Genomic DNA, 27924 nt, shown 5'->3' with positions numbered 1-27924 from the left:
AATTTTGGAGTCTTTGGAAAACCATTTTTCGGACCGATGAATCATAGAAAGAACGAATATGAAGAAGCATGTGTAACTGTATCGAGTAATTGATGGTTGTTGTGGGAGTGTTAAATCTTAAGGGCTATCCACCTGAGACAATTGCCTCTAGCTGGCGTCACAAGGTCCAACTTTAATACAATGAAATAACAAAAAGAGAAAACTTTTGGCTCCGACTTGAGCTCCATGTGATCACAATGGTCACCCCAGTGAAGAAAATAAATCAGGATCTGGGCTTGTGCAGACGAGGCCGGTTGCAGAAGATCCGACCATTGGCCCTCACTAGTGCAGTTATGCCCACACACATCCCCGTCCACAGCAATGAGAAGAACAAGTGCTTATGCTTATAATCACTCCCAACTGCTCAGAAATTTACACAGTTTTTTTTTTTTTTTTTTGTCAAACACAGTTTAAGATTAAGTTTGACAGAAAATCTAACTATTCAGCAAAAGAAAGATCATACAGTACTTACCTTGTTTCAGAGACATTGTTGCAAACCAGAAACTGATCAGAACCACGAACAATGCCACTGGGAAGTTCTGAGAAATGAAATTACTTCGTTATAAGACTAGAATTCTTTGTGTGCTAAGAAAGTGAAAAATAGTTCATTGACGAACGCTTACAGCTACAGCCTCAAGGCCTCCCTTTTGAGGCACAGGTGCCATGTCTCGGCTCACAGCAACTATATAGTGCCCTTGCAGGAGATCAATCGCATCCTGTTGCACACAGCCATATTAAGTAGAGTCAGGACACATTCCAGTTACAGGGATAAGTGATACCACAAGTAGTAGCACACAGTTCTAGGTATCCTACTGAACATAATTATGTAATACAAGTATAGTTGCTGAGAATGAAAGTCACTGACCTGCTTAGTTCCATCAGCAAAGTTATTCAGGTAATAGCGTACAAGGGAGCTCCAACCATCTTTAACGACACCATGGGCAGTCCGATGTCCATACCTAGTATTGAGCCGGTTAGAGACACATTAGATGGCATGTAGAGTACATCTAAAAAACACTACTAGATTAAACATATCACAAAAGTACCTGACGAAATCTCCTTTCAGTGCAGGAGTACCAGAGTACTGAATGCTGATTTCATCACCATGATTAGCCCATACTGAAAGGCGAAAAGCACATAAGCAACACGTATAAATTCAAACTTTACATCTAAGTAGTGCAATATCAGATTTCCTACAAAGATAGGAGACTGACATATTTTATAGCGTTCATCAAAATTCAGATGTGAGCTTATGGTTTCTTCAGCACCAAAAACACCGATCCTTTTGAGTTGAAGTTCTAGCATCTTTCGACCTATCATGCTCTGCACTTGGCAGGAAGTATGCAGCATGGATGAGCAAATGCTAATGAGATCAGAGGAGCAGCAGCATAGTATTATGACTAACCTGGGTGACATTTGTACGGTCTAAGCAGTCTATGCAGTTTGATCGGACAACACCAAGCTGCTCCTTCATTTTATCACCCTTTTCATTCAACAGAAAGTACCTGTGTAATTCAGGTAACTCAAAATGACATTCCATTTTTTATTTATACTTACTCAGATTTCAAGATTAATTAACTAGAAATGTCCAAGAAAGTCATACCCATTTTGTTCGAGAAACCCCTCGATCTGCTCATACAGAATTGATAAGCGCTCAAAATGAATATGCCCACAGATTTTATGGAAATCGAAGTGCAGATATCTACAAGAGTTGAAGACAATAAGCAAACTTTCTAAAAGCACATTAGAGGAACAGATTGACTACCTTATATCATCCCCAGTTATGTGTTGCATAACACTAGCATACTTCTCGCTTAAGCGCCCCTCGCCACCATGCTGATTAGAGAAATATTAATGAATAAAAGTTAAAGTAGATTTATGCAATGCACAAATATGACCTGCACCACACCTTCAGTCACATAACTGTACCTTATTAACAAGATCAACTGCCAAAACTGATCCATATTTTTTCCTTAGGTCCAAAAAGTGCCGCTCAGCTATCCGTGTCTGCAAGAGAAGCACCCAATACAAGTTATTTAAAGTACGCAAAGAGCAAGTGGTTAGTTAATTAGTACTTACAGCTTCTTCAGGTTGGACAATCTCAAATTTCGGCTTGTAAGTCAGATCGACAATTTGCTCCCACATAAAAGGTATGGATCCTCTGACCTGCATATATAGGAGTTGAAATAACATTACGAATTCAATCGTGGGCTCGTGGATAACTCAATCTCGGGGGATAATTATATGCAAAAAAGTATGTGAATAATGTATCTACAAAATGACCAAAGATTTGCAGCACAAGGGAAAATAGAATATGCAAGCATGTAAAAACCACCTGAACAAATGATGACGAATATCCATTCATCTGTACAATTTGCTCAGTCTCCACAAAATTAGCAACATAGCCATCAAGATCAGCTCCTCTTCGCCACATACGCGTACCTTGTAAATGATCCAAGATAAGAGGGTGAAACAGTCACAACACAATACCCATCATCTAAATTTCCTGCAGACAAGGACATATATGTCTCCTATCTATCTAATAGAAATAAGTTTAAACTGATGTTAAGGTGCCAACCATCGCACTTTCCTATTCTCATAACAAGTCCCAGCAAGTTCTGTCAATATCTAGGTTTCTTGCCTAATTCTGGTAAAAAGGTCCTAGTAGTAAAACAAATAACTGAAGTCCCAGCAACCTACTTACACATTCACGCTACATATTAGAATAATAAAACCTATCAAACAATTTGCAATCAAAGTATAAAGAGTAAAAATTGCACATAGAGATATGTACCGTTTCTCCTAGTGCATCTCCTTGCAATCAGAGTAACATCAACAATATCTCTTCCAATGGCAGTTTCAAAACTATTAAAGCGTGATTACAGGTTAAGGAAATTTTCATTTTATAATAAAATGTAACCATGAAAAGAAGGGATATTGTTGAAAGAGGGAGGGAGTGAAAAAAGGATATTCCCTTGAATTATCGGAAGCAAGAACTGATCAAGCTGCAAATTTAAGACACAAATGAAAACAAGGGTAAGATATTCAGCAAGTAGGAAAACAAGGGGATGTGATAAATTTAAAGAACCTCAGGGATACACACCTTATTATCGATTAATACTTCCAGCATGTAATTGTTCCAAAGAAACCTCGGCTCAGCCTGTCAAAAAGAACGCAACACCAGTAGAAGTTATTTTCAGTTCTGCCACAGACATGCAGCAAGGAAAGGCTAACTAATGCTTCCAAAGTTTGATAATATTCACAAAAGGAGCTATATTGGTCACCTGTCTCCACAGAGGAAGTGACTTAGACTCAACACCCAAATCATGCAAGCGTTGTGAGCTGAAATCACAAAAATAAATATGAAACTAAAAGGAAATAACTATTGAGTCCTTTCAGAGTATAATGTCAGATATTTTTAGATAAAACTGATTTGTGCAGCATGCCTTAGTACAGAAATATAACATATGTAATTTTCAACATCAATGTGTAACCACAGAACATCATAAGGAAGAAGATGAGCTGATTACCTCAGTGTTAAGTTAACTTCATATGAGAAATAGAGACCAGTTGTCTTTTCTGCCACACTTAGCAGCTTGGAGAACTCAGTCTCCATCTTTTTCTGCCGAAATTGATACAACACTTTGAGATTCTGATATCCATCATTACATACTTCACAGAAAAACAAAAACAAGCCACATAGTTTACCTGTTCTTCAGGAGAGTTTTTAAGTGAATGATCACAAGGAAGAACCTTAAGCGTTGTAACTTTGAATATAGGATGACCCAGAAACGAGCCAACACGTTCACTCTCGGTTACAACCACCAAGTATGATCCTGAAGTGACAGAATATGCAATTAAATAAAATAAAATAAAGCTCTCGGATAGATATGTTTCAGATCTAAAAATTGAAATTAAGCAGAAACACCTTAAGCATACACACAAGTCTATCTATATACAGTATCGTTTCAACATGATAACTGTTTCTAACCTGCAAGGAGCTTCAACATCCCAACCACACCATATATGGCATGGATTTTAGGGACACGCACGGAATTGCATTCTGGAACTTGATCTGAGGATGAGACATCATCAACCATTGCCAGTAAAAGCACCCAAAAAAAAACGAATTAAGAATTGAAAACCAACCGATGAGCTTCATGGAAGCATCGAGACGACTAATATCCAAACAATGAGCGCCTGAACCATCAGCTGGCTCGATAACATACTGATCAGGAAATTCCCATAAACGTAGCCGGGAATGCAATTTGTTCCGAGAATCAGCTGCCTCCATACTACAAATTAAACAGGAAAATCTTAAATCGTAAAGGGGTAAGCTAAATAGAAGAGAATCTCTAACAGCGAACGGAACGAAGATGAATGAAAAGATCACCTGAGCTTGGGGAAAGGTGAGATCTGAAGCTTCGCCGAGAAACGTCAGCAAATTGTGAAGAAGAGGAAATTGAAAATTATGGAGTTTGCGTAGAACGTGCAAATGATTTTTTGCGTTTAATTGTTGGATCAAGTCTTGATGACTCCCTGAATCCTCCTAATTAGTGCGCGACCACATCACATGTACCTTTCCAAGCCAGCTAGATTCTCACAGGTCCTCGGTTCGATTCCTGCTTCCTACCATTTATTATGATGCTATTTCACAGATTACTTGATTAATTATTTTAGACTCGGATTCTCCCTAAGTCTCTTCTTTACAATAATCTTCTGATCAATTCTAATTTAGTCACACAAATCATCTTAAGAAAAGAGAAAAATCAACGCAAGTCACAGTCACACTCTTGGAATCAATGTCATACACATCTATGAGAGAGAGACAAAAAAACATTAAAAGACAGAGAGGGAGAGAGATAGATCTATCATCATCATCATCATTAATTCTCTAAGAGACGATGAGTTTTACATATTGTGACAGTGGTATACTCATCCTAAAATGGAAAATTTCCTTATTTGTAAAAAAAACATGATGTTTTCAAAGCTGCTTCTTCTGTGCAGGATATTTCTGGATATCAACTCGAAGCATGTGGGAATGCATGAGACTTCCACAATATAGATATTTCCCAATCTTGTCACAAGTAGCAATGTGAGATAGTTTCGGATCATGGTAGTATGCGATGGGATTACCATCCAAATCAACCTGCATAACCCCTGCATCCACCATAAACATAAGGTCCACACCGTACTTAGCCACCATAGCTGCTAGTTTCCTTAAGAAAGGGTACTTCAACGAGATATTCCACAACGTTGTTACTACCTACAACAACAAATCAAAAACAATATCATACAACAGCTCCTGTCAATCCATCAAGTTATATATATATAAGAGAAAGGATTTGTATAGTTGTTTACCGAAGGTATTGCAATCCAGTAATGTCCCTCTCCATCGTAACGGATGTTATCTACATAACCTGGTAAGTCTTCAATGAATACCTCCACACGCTCCTCCTCTATGTAATACTTGCTACATTTTTTCCTACATAATTCGCATACCAATATAATCAACTCATTGCCAATTGATAACTAAAAATGAAATGTTAAACTGATTAAATAAATATGCACATACAAGGGAGTTTCACAGTAGATGACATGAGTTTGGTCAGGAGAAATGGTGATGCCATTAGCAAAGTAAAGGTCTCTGAGAAGAACACGAGTGACACGTGTGGTGGGATCATAGCTCAAGAGCCGACCATATGGTCTCATTTCGAACATCTCAAGATTTAGTTGATGGAGATTGTATTTGGAAGACGCATCTGTGAAATACAAAACGCCGTTATCCGCAACGACGACTGCATCCGTCAAGTTAAATCTCAACCCTTCAGCTTCGTCCGTTAACAGTTCCGTCTTCTTCCCGTCACCGCTTATGTTCAACAGTCCCTACACAGAACACACACAAAACAAAAAGTCAAACCTAAGATTTGAGATTTAAGATTAGGCAGGCTTGTAATAAAATCAAAGATCCGAAACCTTGTAGGCGTCTGCTACAATGACTTCACCGTTGAGTCCGAAAGCGAGTCCGAGGGGTCTACTACCAGTGTTGACCCAGTTCTCTATGACCGAGTCGTTAACTGAGTCGGCGACCTTGACTCGTTTCACCCATCCGTCTACGCAGCCGGTGTAGATTAGACCAGAGTCTTTATGGTAAGCGATGTCTTCGGGTTTATGGAGAACATTGACGCCGATGAACTCAGCTCCGGTGCGAAATTTTTCGTTGAGAAGCGGCGGGAGTGAAGTAGTAGAGGAAGTGAATGCATCTGAAGTAACCGGAGCTGGGTCGAATGTGTCGAGTTTGTATAAAGCGATGGAAAGAAATAAGGGGACGATGATGGAGAAGAAGAGAAAACGAGAGGAGAAAAAGACAGGCATTGTTGTAGACAGACACAGGTTTGGGGTTTGTGGGAAGTGGGAACAATAATGATGAACACGCCAAATTTTGTAGTGTGATTTGATGATGAAGAAGATTATTTAATTAAAAAAAACAATTAAAAGACACGTTGGTTTGACGATGATGAGATCGCAGATCATCGTTGACTCAACAATACTAATATTCTTTGTTAGGGGTTGTGTTTGGTAAACTACTAAACCCTTCAATAGTGGAAACCTCGTGGGCTTTAAAACTATATTCATTACAGGCTACTTTTTGTATTCATTGTTTCAGGCTACTTTATGAACTTTTTGTGTGGTTTCAAAGCTTCTTGTTCTGTGCAGGATATTTCAAGAGATCGAGTCGGATGATGCGTGAATGCGAGAGACTTCCACAATAGAGATAGTTCCCAATCTTGACACCGGTGGTTATGTGAGAGAGTGTCTGATCATGGTAGTACGCGATGGGATTCCCCTCCAAATCCACCTTCATAACGCCTGCATTCTCCATGAACATAGGTTCGTATCCGTACTTGGCTACTATGGCTGTGATTTTCCTCAAGAACGGGTATTTCATCGCAAGCTTCCACAGCGTTGTTACTCCCTGCAGGGTATAACAACAGTGATCAACAAAAGATGATACATAATCATATATTTAGTTGGTTATAGTCCTCTGGTCTAAATCTAATGATGGCTATATACAATTCCCCTAAACCAAAGCCAAATGAGAAATGTACACACATATACCACCGAATATGACCAAGACATATCACCTAAACCAAACTCAATTAAGTGACTCTAATAAAGAAAGGAATTCAATGTTACACACATACCGAAGGCATTGCAATCCAGTAATGCCCATCACCGTCGTACCGAATGTTATCTGGATAACCTGGTAAGCCTTGAATGAACACCTCCACACGCCCTCCATTAATGTAATACTTACTGCATTTTCTTCTGTTATTAACAACAACAAAAAAAATACAAATTGAGATCATGAGGATTCAATTAATGCACACATAGAAAGATGTATGAGAGCGAGAGAGAGACATGGGGGTTTCACAGAAGACGAGATGGGTCTGATCAGGAGACATAGAGACACCATTAGCGAAGTAAAGGCCACTGAGTAGCACACGTGTGAGACGTGTGGTGGGGTCAAAGCTCAGGAGACGTCCATATGGTTTACCTTCCAAGATATCAAAAATAAACTGATGGACATTGTACTTATAAGAACCATCTGTGAAATACAAAACGCCGTTATCCGCAACGACGACTGCATCCGTCAACTTAAACCTAACGCCGTCCGCTTCGTCCGTTAACAATTCCGTCTTCTTCCCGTCACCGCTTATATTCAACAGTCCCTTTACATACAAACCACAAATCTACGATTTGAGACTTTTCAAAATCCGATTTCGAAAAGCAAAAAAAAATATATATATATAACGCAACCAAACCTTGTAAGCGTCTGCGACGATGACTTCGCCGTGGATTCCGAAAGCGATACCGAGCGGTCTACCTCCAGTGTTAACCCAATCCTCAACGACTGAGTCGTTAACCGACTCGGCGACCTTGACTCGTTTCACCCATCCATCAACACAGCCAGTATAGATGAGACCAGAGTCTACATGGTATGCGATATCTTCGGGGCTATTGAGGAGACCGACGCCGATAAACTCAGCTCCGGTGAGAAGTTTGTCGTTGATAAGCGGCGGGATTGAAGCATTAGAGTAGACTAGTGAGTCAGCGGGGTGGTGCGCTGGGTCAAAGGTGTCGAGTCGGTAGAGAGCGATGGAAACGAGCAAAGGGAGGGTGACGGTGAAGAAGAGAAACCGAGAGGAGAAGATTAAAGCAGGCATTGTGCTATTGGTGAAGAAGAAGAAGAAGAAGAAGAAGAAGAAGAAGAAGAAGATACCAAATTTGGATCGATTTGATGATGACTGTCGTTGACTTCTTTGTTCAGTAGTAGTTAGTACGGTCCGTTTACGTTAACCATTCTGATTGAAATCTCTCGTACGCTTTTAACTAATATTTGGGCCGGCCTATATCATCAGGCCCGGTTTTGTATGTGCAGAACTTTCTTTTTTTTGTATGGTTTTTGTATACATTGTTTCAGGCTACTAATATATTTGAGAGAGTACGACGATGTTTTTACATTTTAGTGACATGTGATGTGAATACACCCTAAAATATTAAAAGTTCCTTATTCCTTATAAACATGATGTACTTGGTTGTACTCATCATAGCTTCTTTTGTGCAGGGTATTTCAAGAGATCGAGTCTAGTAATGTAGGAATGCAAAAGATTCCCACAATAGAGATGGTTCCCAATCTTGACTCCGCTTGTTATGTGAGAGAATGGGTGATCATGGTATAATGCGATGGGTTTCCCATTCAAATCCACTTGCATAACGCCTGCGTTCTTTATAAACAGTAGTTCCACGCCATACTTAGCCGCTATGTATATGAGTTTCCTCAAGAAAGGATATTTCATCGCGAGCTTCCACGGTGTTGTTACTTCCTGTTTTCACAACAAAATTGATCCCAAAAAGAAATGATACAAACAAACAAATTAACTTTAAAAGAAAAGATTTCAATTTTGTATAAATACCGAAATCAATGCAATCCAGTAATGTCCATCTCCGTCATACCGAATGTTATCTGGATAACCTGGTAAGCCTTGAATAAATACTTCCACACGCTCCTCATTGATGTAATATTTGCTACATCTTCTCCTATATAAACAGAGATATCCATAGATCAACTCATTGCGAATTGATTTTGAGTCGAAAACTTAGAGAGTTCAAAGCACATACATGATGGTTTCGCAGAAGACAAGATGGGTTTGATCAGGAGACAAGGATACACCATTAGCAAAGTAGAGGTCTTTGACGAGGACACGTGTAACACGTGTTGTCGGATCAAAACTCATGAGACGTCCATGTGGTTTGCCTTCCAAGAAATCAAAGATAAATTGATGGATATTGTACTTATAAGTAGCATCAGTGAAATACAAAACGCCGTTATCTGCAACGACGACTGCATCCGTCAGCTTAAATCCAACTCCTTCCGCTTCATCCGTCAACAACTCCGTCTTCTTCCCGTCATCACTTATGTTCAACAATCCCTACACACACAAACAAACTCACCTCTGTTTCATATTTTTTTTTCACAAATTCGATTTCAGTTTATTAACGAGCCCAAAAACCTTGTTTGCGTCTGCGACGATGACTTCACCGTGGAGTCCGAAAGCAATACCGAGTGGTCTACCTCCTGTATTGACCCAATCCTCTACGACTGATTCATTAACCGAGTCGTGGATACTGACTCGTTTCACCCATCCATCTACACAACCAGTGTAGATGAGATTAGAGTCCTTATGGTAAGCGATATCTTCAGGGCTATTGAGAAAACCAACGCCGATAAACTCAGCTCCGGTGAGAAATCTGTCATTTATAAGCGGTGGGATTGAGGAAGCAGAGGAGATGAGTGAGTCAGCGGGAAAAGGAACGGGGTCGAATGAGTCGAGTTGGTAGAGAACGATGGAGATGAGGAAAGGGACGAAGATGGAGAAGAAGAGAAAACGAGTGGAGAAGAACACAAGCATTGTAGATGGATTGGGTTTACGGAAAAAGACAATGAACACTCAAAAGACATCTTGAAGTGGTTCAAGAACACGTTTCACTGGTAGTAGTGTACGTTACGTAACTAATAAGAGCAACTAAATAACCACCATTCGATTAGTCTGACCTCATGGGCTTTAATTATTGGCCCACCGTTAAAACAAAGAGTAATGTTTGGGCCTACATTATCTAGCCCATTTTTGAATGTGTAGTTTTTTTTTTTTTTTTGAATGTGGTGGAGATTGATGTTGAGAGGAGGTTCAATGTATCAAATTTTATGAAGATCTTTTGTCTGAAACGTACAATAATAAAAGTTACCCGTACATGATCTCTTTTTTTTTTTCTAAATAAACAAGGTTTATATACAGCCATAACATTTTTTTATAAACGGGGACAAGCCATGATATTGGTTTATAATCTTGTCTCTCTCCCTCAACAATGCTTCCAATTTTGATCATATGATCTAGGCCTGGGCATTCGGTTAACCATTCGGTTTCGGTTCGGTTGTATTCGGTTTCGGTTATTTTGGATATAGTAATATAGTAACCATTTGGATATTTTTGAAATTTCGGTTCGGTTCGGTTCGGTTTCTTTCGGTTCGGTTTCGGTTTGGTTATTTAAATAAATAACCATAACTAACATAAATTATATTAACATTAACCAAATAAACCAAATATAACCAAAACTAACCGAATATAACCAAAATTAACCAAATATACAATAACAAAAATACAAAAAAGGGAAAAATATGGATTCAATTTTACAAAATAGTATTTAACTTTGTAAATTCAAAATAATAACATTTACATATATTGATTATTTAAAATATTTAATTGTTTTGAATCTAGAAATAATTTATATTTTAAGTTTATTTTATAGTTTTGCATAATATTAAGTATATAATATTTGATATCTTCTAGGTTTTCGGATATTTCGGTTAACCATTTAATTGTCGGTTCGGTTCGGTTCGGTTTCAGTTAGTTTGGATATAGATTTTTACTAACCATTCGGGTATTTGAAGAATTTCGGTTCGGTTCGGTTTGGTTTTTTTCGGTTCGGTTTCGGTCGGTTATTTGGTTATCGGTTATTTTGCCCAGCCCTAATATGATCTATGAATCCAATGGCAGCCTTGAAGCACTCAATCGATCTTTTAAAAACTATAGTTAATAAAACGTCTTTGGTGAATGAGGGGACAAAACATTGAACAGCACTCCCTCCTAATATTAAAGTAGGTCTAGTTGTATTGTATAAACCTGATTAGCTAGATAGATGCTATAATTAAATTAAATGTTGATGATGTTGCTACATATTCCTCTTCTTCATGATTGTTTCAGACCCGAATGACCGATTTAATTCATTTCTCATGAACAGGTATGTTCGTATACACTCACCTCATTTCTCATCGAGAAGAAAATTTCGATTTTCGAGCAGGAATCTCTACTTTGTAACTTCACCATGTAAAATGGGAGAATACGTTACGAATCTCTCTAGTTCTTGATCCGACCAGAGTATGTGTGTGGTCCATTCGATAGTACAAGTTCGTGGAGTTTATAACTATATTTTCCAACAGCTCCTATATTTTGTTGGATATACATACGTTTCAGTTGAGTTTTACGCAAAGAGCGGCTTTGACAGAGAAGGATGTGTGATATTAACACTTTGAGACGAGAGGTTCAATGTATCGAATTCCATGCAGATCTCTTGTCGGAGACGACGTACTAGTTTTAAGATTTCCCCGTACATTACATCGTCCCGTGATTTTGCATTATATCGTATGTATACGATCCACAATGATACTTCTTTTTTTTTTTTCCTAAATAAACAAATTTATCATATAAGCATAACTCTGTTAATGGAGACAGACCATTATCTTAATTCATAATCTTGTCCCTCTCAGTCTACAATGTTTCCAATTGATCACGAATCTAGTGACAGCCTTTGCAATCAAATTTTTATAAAACTTTATAATAAAACGTCCATTATTATGGCATAAAACATTGAACCGCCCTCCTAAATTCTAATCACATTAAATTATAGTATGTACAGTTGTAGTATAAACAATCATGATTATATATAAAAAAATTATAAACAATCATGATTAGGATCATTCTTAATATAATATTTTGTCGATTTTAAATTAATTAAGTGTCATTCGATAATTGTTTTTTCACACAAATTAAGACGACATTTAAAAAATTGTCAATACAATATGTTGTTTTCCAAGTAACGCAACTCTCTGCAAATTTCTCTATATATTTGACGTAATAAAACGCACTTTATAAGAATAAAATTGGAATTCATTTTAAATTATTTCATTGAAAATGTAAAACAATATTTTTTTGTAGTAGTATCTTTTATAGTGCTGTGACATCTTTTTTCCAGTTAATAACCGTCTCGGGAACCAATGGTGAATAGATAATAAGAGACAAAACTTGACAATTGGATGAAACAAGAACGAGTTGAAATCTGAAAATGGTCTCTGCGACAAATGTTTCCATGTCTGTTCCATCTGACAAGCCCACTCTCTCCGGCTATCCAAATGGGAATCACAAAGGCAACATCTAGTTATGGCTCTATCTATGGTCCTCTAGAATTTGTTTCACGTTCAAAACAGAGCATAAAACAGAGCATTGAAAGCTTCCTTCACCACCCTCCATGTGCATCGTGGCTTGACGAAACAGTCACTGTTTATATATTTAACAAATATAATATCCCATGTTTAACGCACATGCCTTCACTCGCATTCATATATATACCCAACTTCTCTTCTTTCGTTTTCTTCAGCAGAAGAATCAAGAAACATGGCATTTCCTGAAAGCAAACTCCAAATGCCTATTAGATCTATAAGTCTTCCATCAAGAATTCACCATCCTTCTGCTAAGTTTCAAGCTGCTCTCACTCAAATTCATCTCTTCCAAAACTCATCTGATTCTCAATCTCTTCAAGTCTCATTGCTTAACCTCTCTGAGCTTTACCATTCCCTTAACCAACTCAATCACTCTCTTCCCACAGCTCAAGCTGAACGTTCTCTTGACGTGTCAGCCACGTTACTAGACTCTTGCGATGCCGTGAGAAACCTAATCCTTACACTCAGAGAGCATCTCCTTAGCCTTCAATCTGCACTCAGGAGAAAAGACAAATCCATGGAAGTCCAGATCAAAGAGTACTTTGCCTTCAGGAAGAAGACCAAGAAAGAGACTAACAAGCTTCTTCTTGGCCTCAAGAAGTTGGAAGGCTCTGAGACCACCGAGCTCGCTGTCTCCATCTTCCGCTCTCTTTTCATGTTTCTGTCTACTACATCCGCCACGAAGACAAAGACATGTTCTCTCAAATTCGTCTCCAAGCTGATCGGTGGTGGTCATCATCGATCATCATCGTCAGAGATGAGCGAGTTGCATAACGTGGATGTGATTCTACGTTCAGATGGGGATAACTCCAAGGAAATGAAGAAGATGTTAGAGAGATTAGAAGAGAGAACAGAAGGACTTGAAGCTGCACTTGATTCTCTTTTCAAGTCGCTTGTCCAATATAGAGTTTATTTGCTTAACATTCTTACAACACACTCCTAGTTTAGTAACTAGTTAGTCTCTAATTGTACACAATACAAAAATAGTAATACATACAGATTCTTATAATGAAGAAATTAATGGATCCATTGTAATTGTAAATCAGCAAATCATATAGCTACATAAATCAGACACTTTTTAATGCTCAAGAAACTCAACAGAGTAAAGTTCGGGAAGGTACGATAAGAACTTTGTTAGATTTGTGTCCGTACACTTACATGTTATGAGAAAATATTGATGATGCGTCAGTGTACCATTGGCGTAGAAATATCCTCCCCCGTGCGCATTATTTTTTTAATAATTGAGTTTTGATACAGCCAATGATGATAAAGTCGTCATAAACATGATCAAGATCTTTAATTACGGATGGGCTAGTGATTTAGTTAACCTCTTAATTTGTTAATGAATTAAAAAAGAGAGAGAGAGGAGTGGATCTTTGATTCTTCTTGTCCCCACACAGCTATACAGGCAACTGTACAAGGCTGCTACGAGGCCGACCCCATTCCAATTTTATATTGTACTCTTCTTCTAAGTAATCATAAGCCAATAATAAATCTAGAAATTTTTGAAAAGTTTTTATAACAAAGACCATAAATAAATCATTTTTTTGCAACCTGGTTGGCAATATTGTTTTCACTAATAAGATGCATGTATAAGTTATAAACAGTATAAACACTAGCAATAAATATAAACAACTAACACATTTCAATACAAAATTATATTTTATGTCTCATTATAGATGAAATTTTAAAATTAATTAATAGTATGTATTTATCTTATATTAGTATATTATATATGTTTTTCCCTAATCAAGACCTTGAATTTGTAGGAATAAATTGAAAATGTTAAATAAAAGTTTCTTAAACGGCATTTAGTATCAAATGGAGGTACACAATTATATTATAGTTGGAATCATGGCTTTTACTCATCTTTCTTACTAAGAAAAGAATGGGCATATATATCAAAAGTTTGGTCTTTCTTTTGTATCACCCAAATACATAAGAGAAAACATGGAGCATAATAATAAACAAAAAAAAAAAAAACATGGGGGCATGAAACAAAAGCATTTGGCTTCTTCATACCTCTTTAATTTTCTATCATAATATCATGATATCATATTGTTGATATTTTATGGAAGTTGGAGAAGAAGAAAGGAAGAGACAGTAGAGAGAGAGAAGGCAATAGAGAGGTGAGAGGTGATGGGGGCAATGGCTCACTAATTATGGCAATTGGGTGGCACAATAATTACACAAAATGACAAAACCCCAAACAAAACAATAATGAGAAACAAGTGTAATGTAAATAGTTTGCTATTTTTATGTAAATGAAGGGTCCATCCAAGAGTAACGTGACTTCACATGGCCCAACTTTTTTCTTGTCTATCGTCGTTAACTCGCAATACCTAAACTTAGTGTTGTCGGTTTTTAAAACGTCGCTCGATGGCCGATGCTACCTTAGTGTCAACTAATTGTACATATTTCTTTTGTTGGATTGGTTATTATAGTGGTTGAATATGTAAAACAAGGAAAAAAGTTAGTTGGCTAGTGTGCATGGAGTTTAATTCGTTATACACGTAGAAACCAACAACTTGATTGCATGGGATCGAACAAAAATATCTCAAGTGAAATATCTTCTTGTAAACCAAATAAAGTTGCATATCCAAGAAAAATCAAAAAGAAAAAAGTTATATATCCAAGACACGGGAGATATTATTATGTAAAGCCTAATAGTTAGGGGTAGTAGCTAGATATTTTGCAAGAGTAGAGATATTTGGAATATGTAAATCTTAATTAGAGATGAGAGATGATGTGTAGTTGCAGGCTGTACTTTGATAGAGACAAGTCAAGTTCATGAATTCAGATTAGTTAAGAAAAGGAAAGCGGTGCGCGATTGTGATTTGATTATTAATCGTTTCCTCTGGAAGTATTCAACAAGACACTCGTGCACACGGTCCCATATTTAGTATTATACATCCAACCACCATATCTTTTCATCAATCATTTTCAGTGTAAAATTATTTGGTGTTTTAGATGATGTGTTATATCTTCCTTTGATCACACAAATAAGAGAGAAGATATGCTCACTAATTAAGTAATTAGAACAAAATCACCAAATCCATGCATGACGGTGTTTACGAATGCCCAAAGTTGAGGAGGTGCATGACAAAAAATCTTAGTTTTGATTCTTTCTCGCCTAATCAAAGATCTAAGTGGGTGCACATCACATTATTTGTTCCTTCAATAAAGGATAAATCAAATAGTACAAAGACATGAAATTAGCACATTAGGTACATATTGAGCGAACTCTAATGACATCTCTGTCAAGATCATAACTTAAGTGAGAGTAAGGCATAAAAAAGAACACGAAGTGGGCTTTGATGGAACATTATCCCCTTCACGTGGCTTTTACTTTAACAACCCTTAATCCTATTTCATTTGACCTTTCTACATCTCTTCCCCTATATATATATATATATTCAATTTCTATCTAGCTAAAGCTCTCTCTCCATCTCAAAAAAAAAAAAAAAATCCCATCATCAATGGATACTTCTTACCACGTCCGGTCTTGTAGCTTACCAGCTCGGATACACCCACATGGTCTTAACCAGATTCTGCAACTCCTCAATAAGCTTCCTGCAGATAATAACAATAGCCTCTCGCTTCTCTCACATCTTTACGACTCTGTCTCTCATCTCTTTAACGACTCACCTTCTTCACTACTACTCCCTCATCACTCTTTCTTCACCAACCTTCTTGATCTCTCCCTTTTACACCTTGATTTGTGTTCCAAGCTAAGAGACATCACTTGCCGTATCAAGGATGGCCTCCGCGACCTCCGTTCTGCTTTCAGGCGGAAGAGACACAGTGGAGATTCTACCATACGCTGCCACGTCAAAGCCTTTATCCGCTCTAGGAAATTGATTCACAAGGACATTGCTAAACTACTCTTGTTGCTCAAACAAACCGGCCTTTCCTCCACGGAGTCCGCTCATCCCTTGATCACACTGCTCCAACAAGTTTGCTCCCAAACATGCCGTTCCTTTAGGACAGTCTTGTTGTCCCTATCTACAGCTGTGCCAAATCCCAGGCCTTCCAAATGGGCCTTGGTCACCAAACTGGTGATCAAAAACGTTGCTAGTACAAGTGGTCAAGTTAGGACTGGACACAGAAACGAATTTCAGACGATGGACGAAGAACTGCGAAGATTCAGCTTGGCAGAAGAGATAAAGAAGGATCGGATCAAGTCTATGATGACCAACTTGGATAACGTAGATGTTGCGGTTGAAGATCTAGAGGAGTCCCTTGAAAGATTGTACAGGCGTATGATCCAAGCTAGAGTTTCATTATTGAACATACTCTCTTTGCATTTATGATTAACTCATTAATTGGATTCCATGTATGTATACAAAATCATCCAAATTTTAGAGGAAACATGTTACCTTACATAGATTTTGGACACTGAAACAATGGAGGTACTTGTACTGTATAAAACTATTAAAGAAAAAACTTAGCAGCAGCGACATTTCAACATATCGATGCAAGTATAAGGTCTTGATCTATCCTCGAGTTCAAACGCAGTAGGAAGTGAGTCTAGATTATGGTTTCCGCAACAGATGTTGTATACGTTCCTCCGAATTCCTTTGCTAAAAGGATGCACTCGTTCCGGGATATTCCTGAATAACCAACAGCTTTAGTATCAGGCAAACAAACCCATCCCTAAAGTAATTAGAAGAGCCAAATGTTCTCGTTTTCTTTTTGTTAAACAACCTGATATTATTACTGGGTGATAGAAAAAGAATTGAATACCTCATGTATGGAATACGTCTTCGTCTCACAAGTTCATAGGTGCTTTGATTTGTCAGAATTAGGTAGCTGCAAGAAATCAGTTTTGAAATAGAAACAGAAGCAGTTAGACAAATAAAAAACAGAAGGATATGAGATTGTGAAAAGTACCACACAAAATGTGTACACCCACCTGTGAAAAATCAATAAAAGCATCACAAAAATCAAGGAGATCGACAATATGACAAGCAGCAGTATGATAATAGCATTCTTCCACCTGTTCACATTTCCATTTAAAATTCATGTTTTAATGAGTTGGAGCGGCTAAAGGGCCTCAGAAGAAATTGGAGAAAACACTGAAGGGAGATGAGGAAGTATCATACCAAGGTTTTGCTACATTACTCAGGTAGTCAACGTACATGATAAGCGTCCAGATGCATAGAGTTGTCTCTTCACAGATGTACCACCTGGTATCATAGAAACGCATTTACGAGGTCTAAAAACCAAAAAACTCTGATGCATAACTGTACAAGTTATTGGACAATGTAACAGTACTGGTTCAGATTTTGCAGGCTTACCAGAATTTACAATGGTTTTTCTGGCCTATACATGTTCCTAACCAAACACAGTGATGATCAAACTGAAGAACACATCGATCACAATCATGACAATGTTTGGTTCGTGGAGGCTGCAAAGCATTACATGTTTTGAGAGAAAGATTAAGGGAGGAGAAACTTGAACAAACAGGTAAAAAAACAAGCTGAACAACTACAGTGGCCAATTGAATCATACAACAAATGTTACCTGCTCCACATGACAATAACCGCATGTCAAATTTCTGCAAGTTATAAACAAAACAATTCAGTACACTCCTTTCTACTCAATTGTTAATTAGTTATAAGCTGATTCTTAAGGATTAACACAGTACGAATCATTGGTTAAGTTTATATATGTACCTTATGGAGGTTCCTGGAGGGTACAAGTCCACAACTAACTTCCCCCAAGGCGTTGGAGGCCTTCTGACATTTGAGGCTGATCCTCCTTCCACAGTAACTACTAAGCTCTCACTTTTAGTGGAAGCATGTTGTCTTCGCTTAAATAATAATAAAAGCATAAACACAACAGTGAGACACAGTTAAGTAGAATTCACTTCCATCACTTTTTGATAAGAACTCAAATAACAAAACTGCATTTCTGATCTTTGAGAATCAGAATCACAATCAAGAACCCCTAGCAGAAAGGCTCCCACTACTAACCAAAATGGTCAAAAGACCCTTACTTACTTTATCATCACTCTCCTTTATATACAGACAATCCCAGTGTCTATCACACTTGTTCCATCAAATTCAAAAAAAGAGCATGTGAGGACAAGAACAAAATAACAAGTCTTACATTGAGGTGGCAGGTGGGCTTCTGTACATTGCACTAGTCTCGCAAACATCCCTCATTGCATCAACAACATACCTAAAAAGACAAACAAAGAAGAAAGTCAAAAACTTTCAGTTGAAGAATCAAAAATGAAACACATTTAGGCAGAAGTTAGATATATAATATATACCCAGGTGAAGAGCCAGAAGTTACAAAATACTGCAGAAGCGTCGCAGAGAAGAGCAAGAAATAAGAAGCCATGTACCTGTTTAGAGTAAAGATAATAAACAATTAAGCTCTCTAAATAGAAGAATGGTTGCAAGTGATTGAAGAAGAAGAAGGAAGGAAGGAGATAAAAACCATGGATCTCGTTTAGTTTTCTCGAGAAACTCTGAATCGAAAAAGAAGAGAAAGGCGATAAAGACGAGGTGGAGTAACACTAGTGCCAATTTCAGAAGCAGAGAAGATCTTCGAACTGGAAGAAGCAAACAAAACACAAAATTAGTTTACTGAAATCAGAAACACGGATCGTTAAATAAAAGAAAAGAGAGAGGGAATTGGGGTAAACCAACCAGGATCGGAGAGACAAGGAACGTTGATGAAGAATTGGTCCCGAGCTCGATCCCACGGTTGAAGGAATGGGCAACATACGCCCATCGTTTTTGACTCTCCTCTGTCTCTCTCTATCTCTCTCAAGCAAACATTTGTGGGGAAATTGGAGAGAAGAGACAGTGAAATTAGAAATCGCGCAAGAAGAAGCCAAAAACAAGATCTTCAAAAAAAAAAATGTAATCTTTGAAGAAGATAGTTTATGAAGAAGCGATAGAGAGAGAGACAGAGAGAGAAAGAGAGAAGGTTGGATATTTAATTGCACATATTATTTGCCTAATGACTTAGGGGGTTATTGGATCCTCGATTTTAATGGATTTAGAAATCCAAGTTAAATCATGTGTTATTCAATCATTCATTTTAAAATATTTTTTAAAATTCTATGTTATTGGATCTATGAATTCTAAATCCTAATTAAAATGACCCCTTATTCATTATTAAAGATTTGAGTATGGATTTGATTTCATATTGGATTTGGATGGATTTGAAAAGATGTTTTACTTGTAAATATAGGAATTGGAAATCCTTGGTCTCCACCTAGTTATTTGGGTGGATTTGGAAAAAAAAAAAAACACCCCCTACGTATAATAGCAAACAATACAGAATTATCATAATAGCAAACATATTTTTCCTCTCTGCATTATCGTAATATTGATTTTAAGCCATTTATCTACACAGTCTACATGGAAGACATGTGCGCATGGCAGCTCTCTTACATCTTCGTCATCTCTATATCTAGTCAAGCAGATGCAACAGCTCTGCAAAACCAAATGCAGACAATTGTTAATAATTGAACATAAGGACATTGTACGCCTATATACAATTGACGTAATATTAAACCAACGATAATGAAACGTAAAAGCATACAGATCATGAAATGTAATATTAAACATAATATTATCGTAATATTAAACGTAATATTTCTGCATTATTGTAATAGCAAACCAACGACAAAAAGATCATGAAGAATTTAACCTATAAGACCAGACATAACAATACTGAGAGAAAGAAATTCTTTAATGAGAAAGCAGAAAAGGTGTTCTTCGGCCAGTGATAGTCAGTAATAATAATTAGCACCATCACGTTACGCTTAATCCAACCATAACGCTCATCAGTCAACATGCTAACAAAGACTTCTTTCATTCCTAACTGGTGAATCACTTTAACTGCGTCGTAACGAACATTTTTTTTCAGCTTAGGAACTTTTTTTTTTCAGATTAGGAACTTTTTTTTCAAACCTCTCTTTGTTCTTACAACCCAAGAACAACAAAGAAAATATGCCAATTAGTGGAGAGAGACAATAACATCAAACATGTTGACTGATTCACTTGAGAGTGATACGTGAGAGATTATTTTTATAAATTCTATTTTCCTTTTATAAATTTTGAATTCTATTCTCTAGGATTTTCAAATCCACTTTCTTTGACTTTCAAATCCACATTATTTGATTTTCAAATCCATATTATTTGATTTAAAAATCCATGGATTCCATGTAGATTTCCAAATCTTATAAGGATTTCTAAATCCATTAAAATCAAGGATCCAATAACCCCTTAATTTAATATTTTAATTACTGTTTAGTGGCAAGGAGATGACAGAAGTAGGGAAGGAGGAAGTGACAGTCTTTAGTTGGGCCTTTTTGTAAACTTAGGCCCAATAATTATCACGGGCCTAATAGTGTTTGTATGTTTTTTTTTTCTTATAAAGAGTACTTTGTTTTGTTTCCTTCAAAACTTATTAACCAAGAAGATTTCACAACTCACCATTACTGATAAAAGGTGTAATGGACTTGGTATGTTAGAAGATTTTGGGATATATGTCCACTTATGGTTTATCAGATTCAACAAGAGCTGGATGTAACCATAATTGCGCTTATCCGCGAGTCAAAAGACCCAAACTTTAGCAAGAATGAGCCAATCGATGTGTGATTACATTCTCAAAGTCTAAATTGAATTAGATAAATGATCAAAGAACATTGTCAGAAGAGTATGGTGTATTGTCGGTATAGCTGTAGTAGCGTGGGATGGTCATTGGTGTTGTAGAGTAAGTACTTACTAGTCTAATATACCAATGACATTTTTCTTTTCTTTTTGGGGTACAAAATCGGCAAAAGACATTTTCTTAAATATTGTGGTTCATTTGTGACATAGATATTATCTATAAAATTGATGATCTATGTAAGACTCTTCTGTTTTGACTCTTGAGAAGTAATAAAAAAAACGAAATCAAGTGGAAAGAGAGGAGGAGCATGCGAGCACGTTCGTTAGTTAGGGGGATGATATGAGGAGAGCACATCATGTCCTTCCCTTAAAGCCACCGTCTTCACTTTTTAAAAAAAATTCACATTTTACGTTTCCTTTGAACGTTGTTTCACTGTTTTTTTAAACCAAATCAAAGAAGGAAGCAGCCAATATCGAAATAAACATATGGCCAATTCCAAACGATTGTTTGGCGTTGTACGGAGGAAAATTCTCAGGCGATCTCACAGCAGAATCACTATCATTCGTTCATCATCATCAGCTCCAGAAACTACTCGACAAGAAGATATAGCCGCTGTTAAAATCCAATCTTTTTTCAGAGGTCACCTGGTAATATAACTCACTTTCCTTTCATAATATCTATCTCATCCCTATTACAATTTATATTAGAAACAAATTTGGTAAAAAACTAAGAGCATTGCGTAGGCAAGAAGAGCGTTTAGAGCATTGAAGAGTCTGGTCAAGTTACAAGCGGTGACCAGAGGAGTGCTTGTGAGGAGACAAGCTCGAATAGCTTTACATTGTATGCATGCTCTTGCTCGTTTGCAGGTTAGGGTTCGTGCTCGTCAGCTTCTCTCCCATTGATTTCCTCTCTGCTTTTTGCCCTGTTTTTTCTTTTTCTAATTAAACATCTTGTGATTGTGACATTTATACATCATTGTCCTTTCTAATTAATACCCCGGTTTGTGACTTTTGTTGTATATGTACTTACTAGCTAACTCTCTAACACCCTGCATTTGTACTAATAAACAAGATCAGTTTTGCTGACACATTCTGTTCTGTCTCAAAATTATGATGAGTAAGTGGTAAATAATATACATTCTACAAAGATCCGTATATAGAGAGTATTTGGATAGGTACCTTGGAAAAGAAGAAAGGGAAAGGCTTCCGTGGAGACGCACTGTTTTGTCTGATTTTTATGAATCTGAAAGTTATAAGCAAGATCAGTTACCTTAAAGAGTCTACATCGCCTAGGTAATTACAAAGAAAATAAAACAACAACCAACCAACCGTATCCTTTTTTTTGGGCAAACGACCACCCAACCGTATCCATTTCAACAAAGATAAGCAAATCATATTGCTCGATCTAAAAGATGGCAAAGTCCAAGATAGAGAGGTACGAGAGAGCACTGAGATATTGGCGCGGCTCAATCAGATAATCAAGAGAATGTACGTGTGTAATGCTCAGGAAGATCTGAGTGAACCAGGCCAATATCAAAGGGACTCTATCATGCTTAAGTGTTGATCATCAAAGGAAGCAATCTTTGTAAAATGCAAAAAAAAAAAAAACTAAGAAAGAAGTGTGTTAGTTTGATGTGAAGTGTGAGGAGGAGAAGTGAGAATGTCTGTGGGGGAGTTATAAAGGGAGAGAGGAATTAAATTAGGGTATGAGAGAAGGAAATGGAAGGTATGGAGCATTAAAACCTCATCTACTACCAAAGCACAAAAAGCTGGCTCACCCTCTTTACTCCCTACTTCACTCTCTTCTCTCTCTCTCTCTTCATACTTCATATATCCATCGTTCAAAACTAAATTGGTTATGCAATGAGAACCTATACTCCTTTGTCTCCTCCTCTGTCTTTCTATCTTAAGGAGGCTCATAACAAAATTCAAAAGAAAAAAAGAAAAAAAAAAAGATTTTGAGGAAGAATTAAAAGAACATCGATGAAGATGCTTTTGTAATAAATTTTGAGGGAATCTCGCAGAAGGGAGGGGACACTGGCTGGCCTGCCTGCAACATTTAATAGTCTCTTACTGCTTTTTTATCTTTTCTTTCTAGGCCCCTCTCTTTCCTCTGCTTTTTACAACCCCTTAAGCAAGTTATGAACCCTAATATGACCTCTCACACTCTCTCTCTCCATTGATGATTCTCAAGAGAAAAGATTCGTAGTTTTAATGTCACATTGTAACAGCAGAGCTTGTTGTTTAAAACGAACACCCTTTTTTTGTCTGGTTAGGACTGGTGGGAAGGCAAAAACTTTTGCACCCTTATTTACTTCTCTCTCATGCTACTACATTAACCCCTCCGGTCCACCATTGCCATAAATTTTATGCAGAAGACACACTTTATCTCTCTCTCTACCCAATTATATTTTCTTGACTCACAAAATCAAATCATATCTCTTACTACTCATCAACACGCTTCATTATTTCTTTCTAGATCACTGTTTTACAATAGTTCACTTTATGATTCGTTACCGTTGAGTAGCTTGATATCAGTGTTGTTGCATTATAATAACAATAAGCTACTAATATGTAAAAGAAGCTAATAGTACTCACGCCGAGTTTTCGGGCCACCTTTCTCTCTACATGGCTGCAGAACATGATCTACAGCGTACCTAGGTTTCTCCATTAACAAAACCAAAAGGAAAAGTAAATGCCTGCATAAGTAAACTGATGTCAATGTCTCATTAGTTTATTTTAAGCTCCTTAGATATAAAGCTTTAACTTGGCATCAGAACAAGTAGAACAGAATAAGCTACAATTAAAGGGATAAAGCGAATTTAACAACTTCTTTTTAGAGTAAACTGACAAAAACGTGCAATATGTATGGCTTCTTACGGTGAATCAATGCATATAATGTCGCCACATAATTAGAATTTTCTCGACAGGAGCAGAAGTTACAACCTGATAAGGTGCAAGTTCTAGGGTTTAAAAATGGACCTGAAGCGGGGATATATGTATTCTTACGGATGATGATTTGTAGTCATGTCTATTGTAGACTTGAGATTTTAGTATAAACTGATTCTTGGCTTCATTCACATATTTAGAACACAAATCACTTTCAGCACCTCTGTACAGTGAACGAAAAATATAAATCACTTTCAAGCACCTCTGTATAGTGGATAAAAAATACAAAATACATGACAGAAGAAGGCCTACATTCATATTCATTCATCATCAACAACAATTACATCGTTACACAAAGTTTCGCAGAATAAATAAAAATTAATAATTACTGGAATGAGTTCCAAACGTCAGTAGTGTGTGGCTTTCACGTTAAAATTATACATTCTTATACCAACAAGAGTAACTTTTTTTTTTATATAACTACAAAAGATGGAACCTAAAAGTGGAGAGAGTATCTTAGAGTTTCTTGGGGAAGGTCATACCGCCGCCTCGGATAGAGAGAGAGGGTCCTTTGACAGAGCTCACCTGATTCGTATCAAGGAAAATGACGACCACAGTTATGTCATCGTGGAAATGCCTCCTCACTCCTCTCTCTATCTTCTTCAGATCAGAGTATCTCATCTCTCGTTTCTTTGCCGCTTCTTGCAGTGCCATTTTCACTAGTCTCCGTGCTATCCCCTGCATTCATTTCCACAACAAAGGGACAGAGTCAATCTCTGGTTTTGTAATAGGTTTATATTGAAACGTTAAAAGAAAGAAGAAATGGGTCTTGCGCACGTTTCGTGGGTGGTTCTGAACGATGTCAACAGCTTCTTGGTTGCTCAGCTGTTCCCATAGTCCGTCAGAAGCAAATATCAGAAACTGATCTTGTGGTTGGATCTCATGCTCCGTTATAGTTGGTTCCCCACTCAAGATCGGTCTTTTGAATGGCTCGCGGAGTCTGTACTTTGTGTACAATGGTTCCTTGTTGAACTCCGCCTTTTTAAGATACACGTCACCTATGGATCTAGATATCTACAAAGGAACAAACATATCTTATCCTTTTCAACTTCGACCTCAAGGATTTATCTTGACATGGCAAATGAACAAACATATTTACGCGTTTGCACCTAGTGTCTACATGCAGTAATAGATACGGGTTCAACTGTTCAGTGAGTCTATTATAACACTTACATCTAAATGTAGGAACATACACAAACTAGCTTTTAGTTACCACCAATTTCAATTTCAACCAAAGCTCTGACTTTCTTGGGTTGGTGGGTTTGGTACTTGGTAGGCAATGTCAAAGTCAAAGTAACTACAAATCTAGGCTTTTGGGTGTACAGTCTAATTCAATGGATAGACCTTATCTCCATACAGGAAAAAAAGGTTGACATGATAAAAGTAAGAAAAACGTGTTCTTTTCGATTAGAATTCTAGCGTCTTAGCTTTCAAGAAACCAGCAAGACGTTCAAGGCCATTTAATTCAGTTTTTCTCCGGTTTGCCTTAGTTAGACAAAGACAACAACATATCAATTTTAACGAATGATTTACTAACATACTCATGTACCTGAAAGGAAAAAACTAAATCCTACAACCCTAAAATCTATGCTCAACGCCACACATTGAGAAACATACCTGAATAAGTCCCTTAACACGCCACACATTGTGCTTTAACATGACAATATGAGAGTCATCCGGGTGCAAGGAGTGCATCTCCTGTCTAACAGACTCTATGCTCACATTATGTTCTGCGGAGAGCTGAAGCGCAATAACCTCTCCTGTCGCCTTCATAGCCCTTCCAAGAACTGCACGAGAATCCCCAACATTAGCGATGTAAAGCATCCCTCCGCATATAACACCAACCAGGCAGCAAGACCCAACAGCTGCAATCTGTGGCTTAGTTGGCCACTGCTTTGTCACAACACCTAGAAACCCTTCTTCAGTCGCCTCATACGCCTTTTTAATAACATCCACAGACATACAAGCATGCTCTGCTGCAAATCCTACAGAATTCAAAAGAACATTTTTTAGTTTCCACACGATTGGTTTGTAAACTTGTATTGTATGCATATATCATTCAGTAGCTCTCACTCTTTAGATGCTGAAAAAGATGATCATTAACAAAACGCGAGGTCTCAGGGCCGCCATGACCGTCATAAATACCAATAAAAGTTCCATAAGGACCAGAGTCAAGAGTACTCAAAGGACCAGACTCAACTTGGCTCTGATCCTCAAGCAAGTTGTTGGCCTGAACAACAGCCATGGAGAATTCACCAACAAGGTGCTGACCAGAGTCTTTATACCAAAGCAATCCATCTTGTTTTCCTGTCGAATCAGCGGACTTGCCCGAGGAAGAAGAAGACGGCCACAGACAAGCACTCAAGAGTTTCATTAACGTAGATAACATCCCTCATTTCATCAGGGCAACCCTTTTTTTCCTCCACATCCGTCAAAGGGATGCACAGAAACACAAACAAAGTAGATAACAATCCTAAGGTTTTAAGAATCTGCAATTTAAACAAAGCAATAAAACAGAGTTAAGTAAGGATCTGAACAGAGTATACAAAAATCAGAGTAAAAGATGAAATCAAAAACCCAACTTTTAAACTCAGAAAAATCAGCAAACCCAATTGGTCAATGGATCAGATAAGCAAGAGGGAATAATTAATTCAACAAAGATCAGAACAAAATCCAAACTTTTTTATTTTCAAACTCGGAGAAAAGTAGTACCTGAGATTCTGAAGAAGCTGATGTAAGTAACAACAACAGGAAGAAGAAAAAGTCGCAGACTTTTCCAGTCAAACAGATAAACTCTTTAAAAGAAGAATCTCAATCAGAAGTAAATCTTATAATCCAAGCAAAAGGATTCGAAAGGGTTTTAGTAAATGAAAAGGTCGGCAAAACACGAACGATACTCGAGTTACTAACAGGTGAGATCTAAAAGGATCTATGATGGTAGAGAAAGAGAGATTGATGGATTCCCAAATCAGATCCAGAAGAAAGAAAGAAGTAGTAGCGTCGACCTTCTCTTCCAGAAGAAGGCGAAAGAGAAGAAGAAGAAGAAGAAAGAAAAAAAAAAGGGCTCCACTGCTTCTAACCAGACAATCCAATCTCTCAATTACTGGATCAGATTTTCTAAACCTAACCCTTCTTTTTTCCTCTAATTGACTTTTCTTACCTCTTTTTATTTTCACAAACGGTCCTTTATCTTTCTATTACTTACGATTTATCCCTACTAACTAATAATTCTATCTATTAACCCCATTCCAACTCTGAAATTCGACGGCTCTTCCTTATAACTTGGAGGCGTAGTGCTTGCTTCTAGAAAAAAAAAAGTGTTGCAGATATTAGATAGATGAAAGAGGAGGAAAGAAAGAAAGACAAGTGTTTGTTTTGTAATGTATTGGTTAGATTGGAAGAAGATGGATAGTTATAAAAAAAAAAAAAAGATATATAAAATCTGTGAGTGATATGAAAGAGGGACACGTGATATAATGAGATGATTTTTAAAAACGTTAGCTGTCTAAAATAAGACATACGTGTGCACTCATACATAAACATCTCCACCTGCACCTGACCTTCACCTGCACTTCTTTTCCCTCCCCCTTCACTTCTCTCCCATGTGCTTCCCCCCTCCCTTTCGATCCTCCTCTTCGACCATGGGCCTTAAGATATGTATGTTGGGCCTTATAACCAACT

At 37.4% G+C, this 27924-nt stretch overlaps 8 protein-coding genes and 1 pseudogene across 9 annotated transcripts; 3 read left to right on the top strand and 6 right to left on the bottom strand.

Moving 5' to 3' along the window:
- Positions 1-59: 59 nt before the first annotated feature.
- On the bottom strand, positions 60-4767 carry LOC147938926 (phosphoinositide phosphatase SAC7-like). Its single transcript, XM_087466833.1, has 21 exons — positions 4433-4767; positions 4189-4334; positions 4031-4114; positions 3748-3875; positions 3570-3661; positions 3324-3381; positions 3143-3199; positions 3011-3044; positions 2834-2914; positions 2375-2481; positions 2119-2205; positions 1969-2046; positions 1805-1875; positions 1643-1741; positions 1445-1544; positions 1254-1362; positions 1086-1158; positions 905-998; positions 663-755; positions 512-578; positions 60-399 (listed from the first exon to the last, which is right to left on the bottom strand). The coding sequence occupies exons 2-21, from the start codon at positions 4331-4333 to the stop codon at positions 263-265; spliced, it is 1794 nt and encodes a 597-aa protein (XP_087322959.1). The 5' UTR covers position 4334; positions 4433-4767; the 3' UTR covers positions 60-262.
- A 39-nt stretch (positions 4768-4806) lies between these two features.
- On the bottom strand, positions 4807-6468 carry LOC104711688 (protein STRICTOSIDINE SYNTHASE-LIKE 7). Its single transcript, XM_010428398.3, has 4 exons — positions 6016-6468; positions 5615-5925; positions 5401-5524; positions 4807-5305 (listed from the first exon to the last, which is right to left on the bottom strand). Exons 1-4 carry the CDS (start codon positions 6412-6414, stop codon positions 5024-5026), a joined length of 1116 nt encoding a protein of 371 aa, XP_010426700.1. The 5' UTR covers positions 6415-6468; the 3' UTR covers positions 4807-5023.
- A 29-nt stretch (positions 6469-6497) lies between these two features.
- Positions 6498-8384, bottom strand: LOC104711687 (protein STRICTOSIDINE SYNTHASE-LIKE 6). The gene is made up of 4 exons (XM_010428396.2): positions 7866-8384; positions 7462-7772; positions 7245-7368; positions 6498-7015 (listed from the first exon to the last, which is right to left on the bottom strand). The coding sequence occupies exons 1-4, from the start codon at positions 8265-8267 to the stop codon at positions 6734-6736; spliced, it is 1119 nt and encodes a 372-aa protein (XP_010426698.1). The 5' UTR covers positions 8268-8384; the 3' UTR covers positions 6498-6733.
- Positions 8385-8468: 84 nt separating this feature from the next.
- LOC104711686 (protein STRICTOSIDINE SYNTHASE-LIKE 4) lies at positions 8469-10116 on the bottom strand. Its single transcript, XM_010428395.3, has 4 exons — positions 9615-10116; positions 9223-9533; positions 9018-9141; positions 8469-8927 (listed from the first exon to the last, which is right to left on the bottom strand). Exons 1-4 carry the CDS (start codon positions 10011-10013, stop codon positions 8649-8651), a joined length of 1113 nt encoding a protein of 370 aa, XP_010426697.1. The 5' UTR covers positions 10014-10116; the 3' UTR covers positions 8469-8648.
- A 2628-nt stretch (positions 10117-12744) lies between these two features.
- LOC104711685 (uncharacterized) lies at positions 12745-13748 on the top strand (annotated as a pseudogene). Its single transcript, XR_015566690.1, has one exon. The product of XR_015566690.1 is annotated as an uncharacterized LOC104711685 (transcript).
- Positions 13749-15920: 2172 nt separating this feature from the next.
- LOC147938925 (uncharacterized) lies at positions 15921-17059 on the top strand. The gene has a single exon (XM_087467337.1). The coding sequence runs from the start codon at positions 16135-16137 to the stop codon at positions 16966-16968; it is 834 nt and encodes a 277-aa protein (XP_087323463.1). The 5' UTR covers positions 15921-16134; the 3' UTR covers positions 16969-17059.
- Positions 16939-19657, bottom strand: LOC104711684 (protein S-acyltransferase 10). Its single transcript, XM_010428394.3, has 11 exons — positions 19318-19657; positions 19106-19220; positions 18936-19010; positions 18770-18841; positions 18334-18465; positions 18182-18215; positions 17956-18065; positions 17761-17844; positions 17571-17654; positions 17402-17467; positions 16939-17268 (listed from the first exon to the last, which is right to left on the bottom strand). The coding sequence occupies exons 1-11, from the start codon at positions 19400-19402 to the stop codon at positions 17103-17105; spliced, it is 1023 nt and encodes a 340-aa protein (XP_010426696.2). The 5' UTR covers positions 19403-19657; the 3' UTR covers positions 16939-17102.
- Positions 19658-21638: 1981 nt separating this feature from the next.
- On the top strand, positions 21639-22382 carry LOC104711683 (protein IQ-DOMAIN 20-like). The gene is made up of 2 exons (XM_010428393.3): positions 21639-21942; positions 22039-22382. The coding sequence occupies exons 1-2, from the start codon at positions 21781-21783 to the stop codon at positions 22195-22197; spliced, it is 321 nt and encodes a 106-aa protein (XP_010426695.1). The 5' UTR covers positions 21639-21780; the 3' UTR covers positions 22198-22382.
- Positions 22383-24477: 2095 nt separating this feature from the next.
- On the bottom strand, positions 24478-27813 carry LOC104711682 (putative protein phosphatase 2C 46). Its single transcript, XM_010428392.3, has 5 exons — positions 26956-27813; positions 26317-26732; positions 25861-26228; positions 25021-25257; positions 24478-24921 (listed from the first exon to the last, which is right to left on the bottom strand). Exons 2-5 carry the CDS (start codon positions 26630-26632, stop codon positions 24700-24702), a joined length of 1143 nt encoding a protein of 380 aa, XP_010426694.1. The 5' UTR covers positions 26633-26732; positions 26956-27813; the 3' UTR covers positions 24478-24699.
- Positions 27814-27924: the final 111 nt, after the last annotated feature.

Source organism: Camelina sativa, chromosome 9 (genome assembly GCF_030686135.1).
Source record: "Camelina sativa cultivar CO46 ecotype springtype chromosome 9, ASM3068613v1".
NCBI lineage: Eukaryota > Viridiplantae > Streptophyta > Magnoliopsida > Brassicales > Brassicaceae > Camelina > Camelina sativa.
The sequence above is the reverse complement of the archived record's forward strand: the minus strand, read 5'-3'. Positions and strand labels throughout refer to the sequence as shown.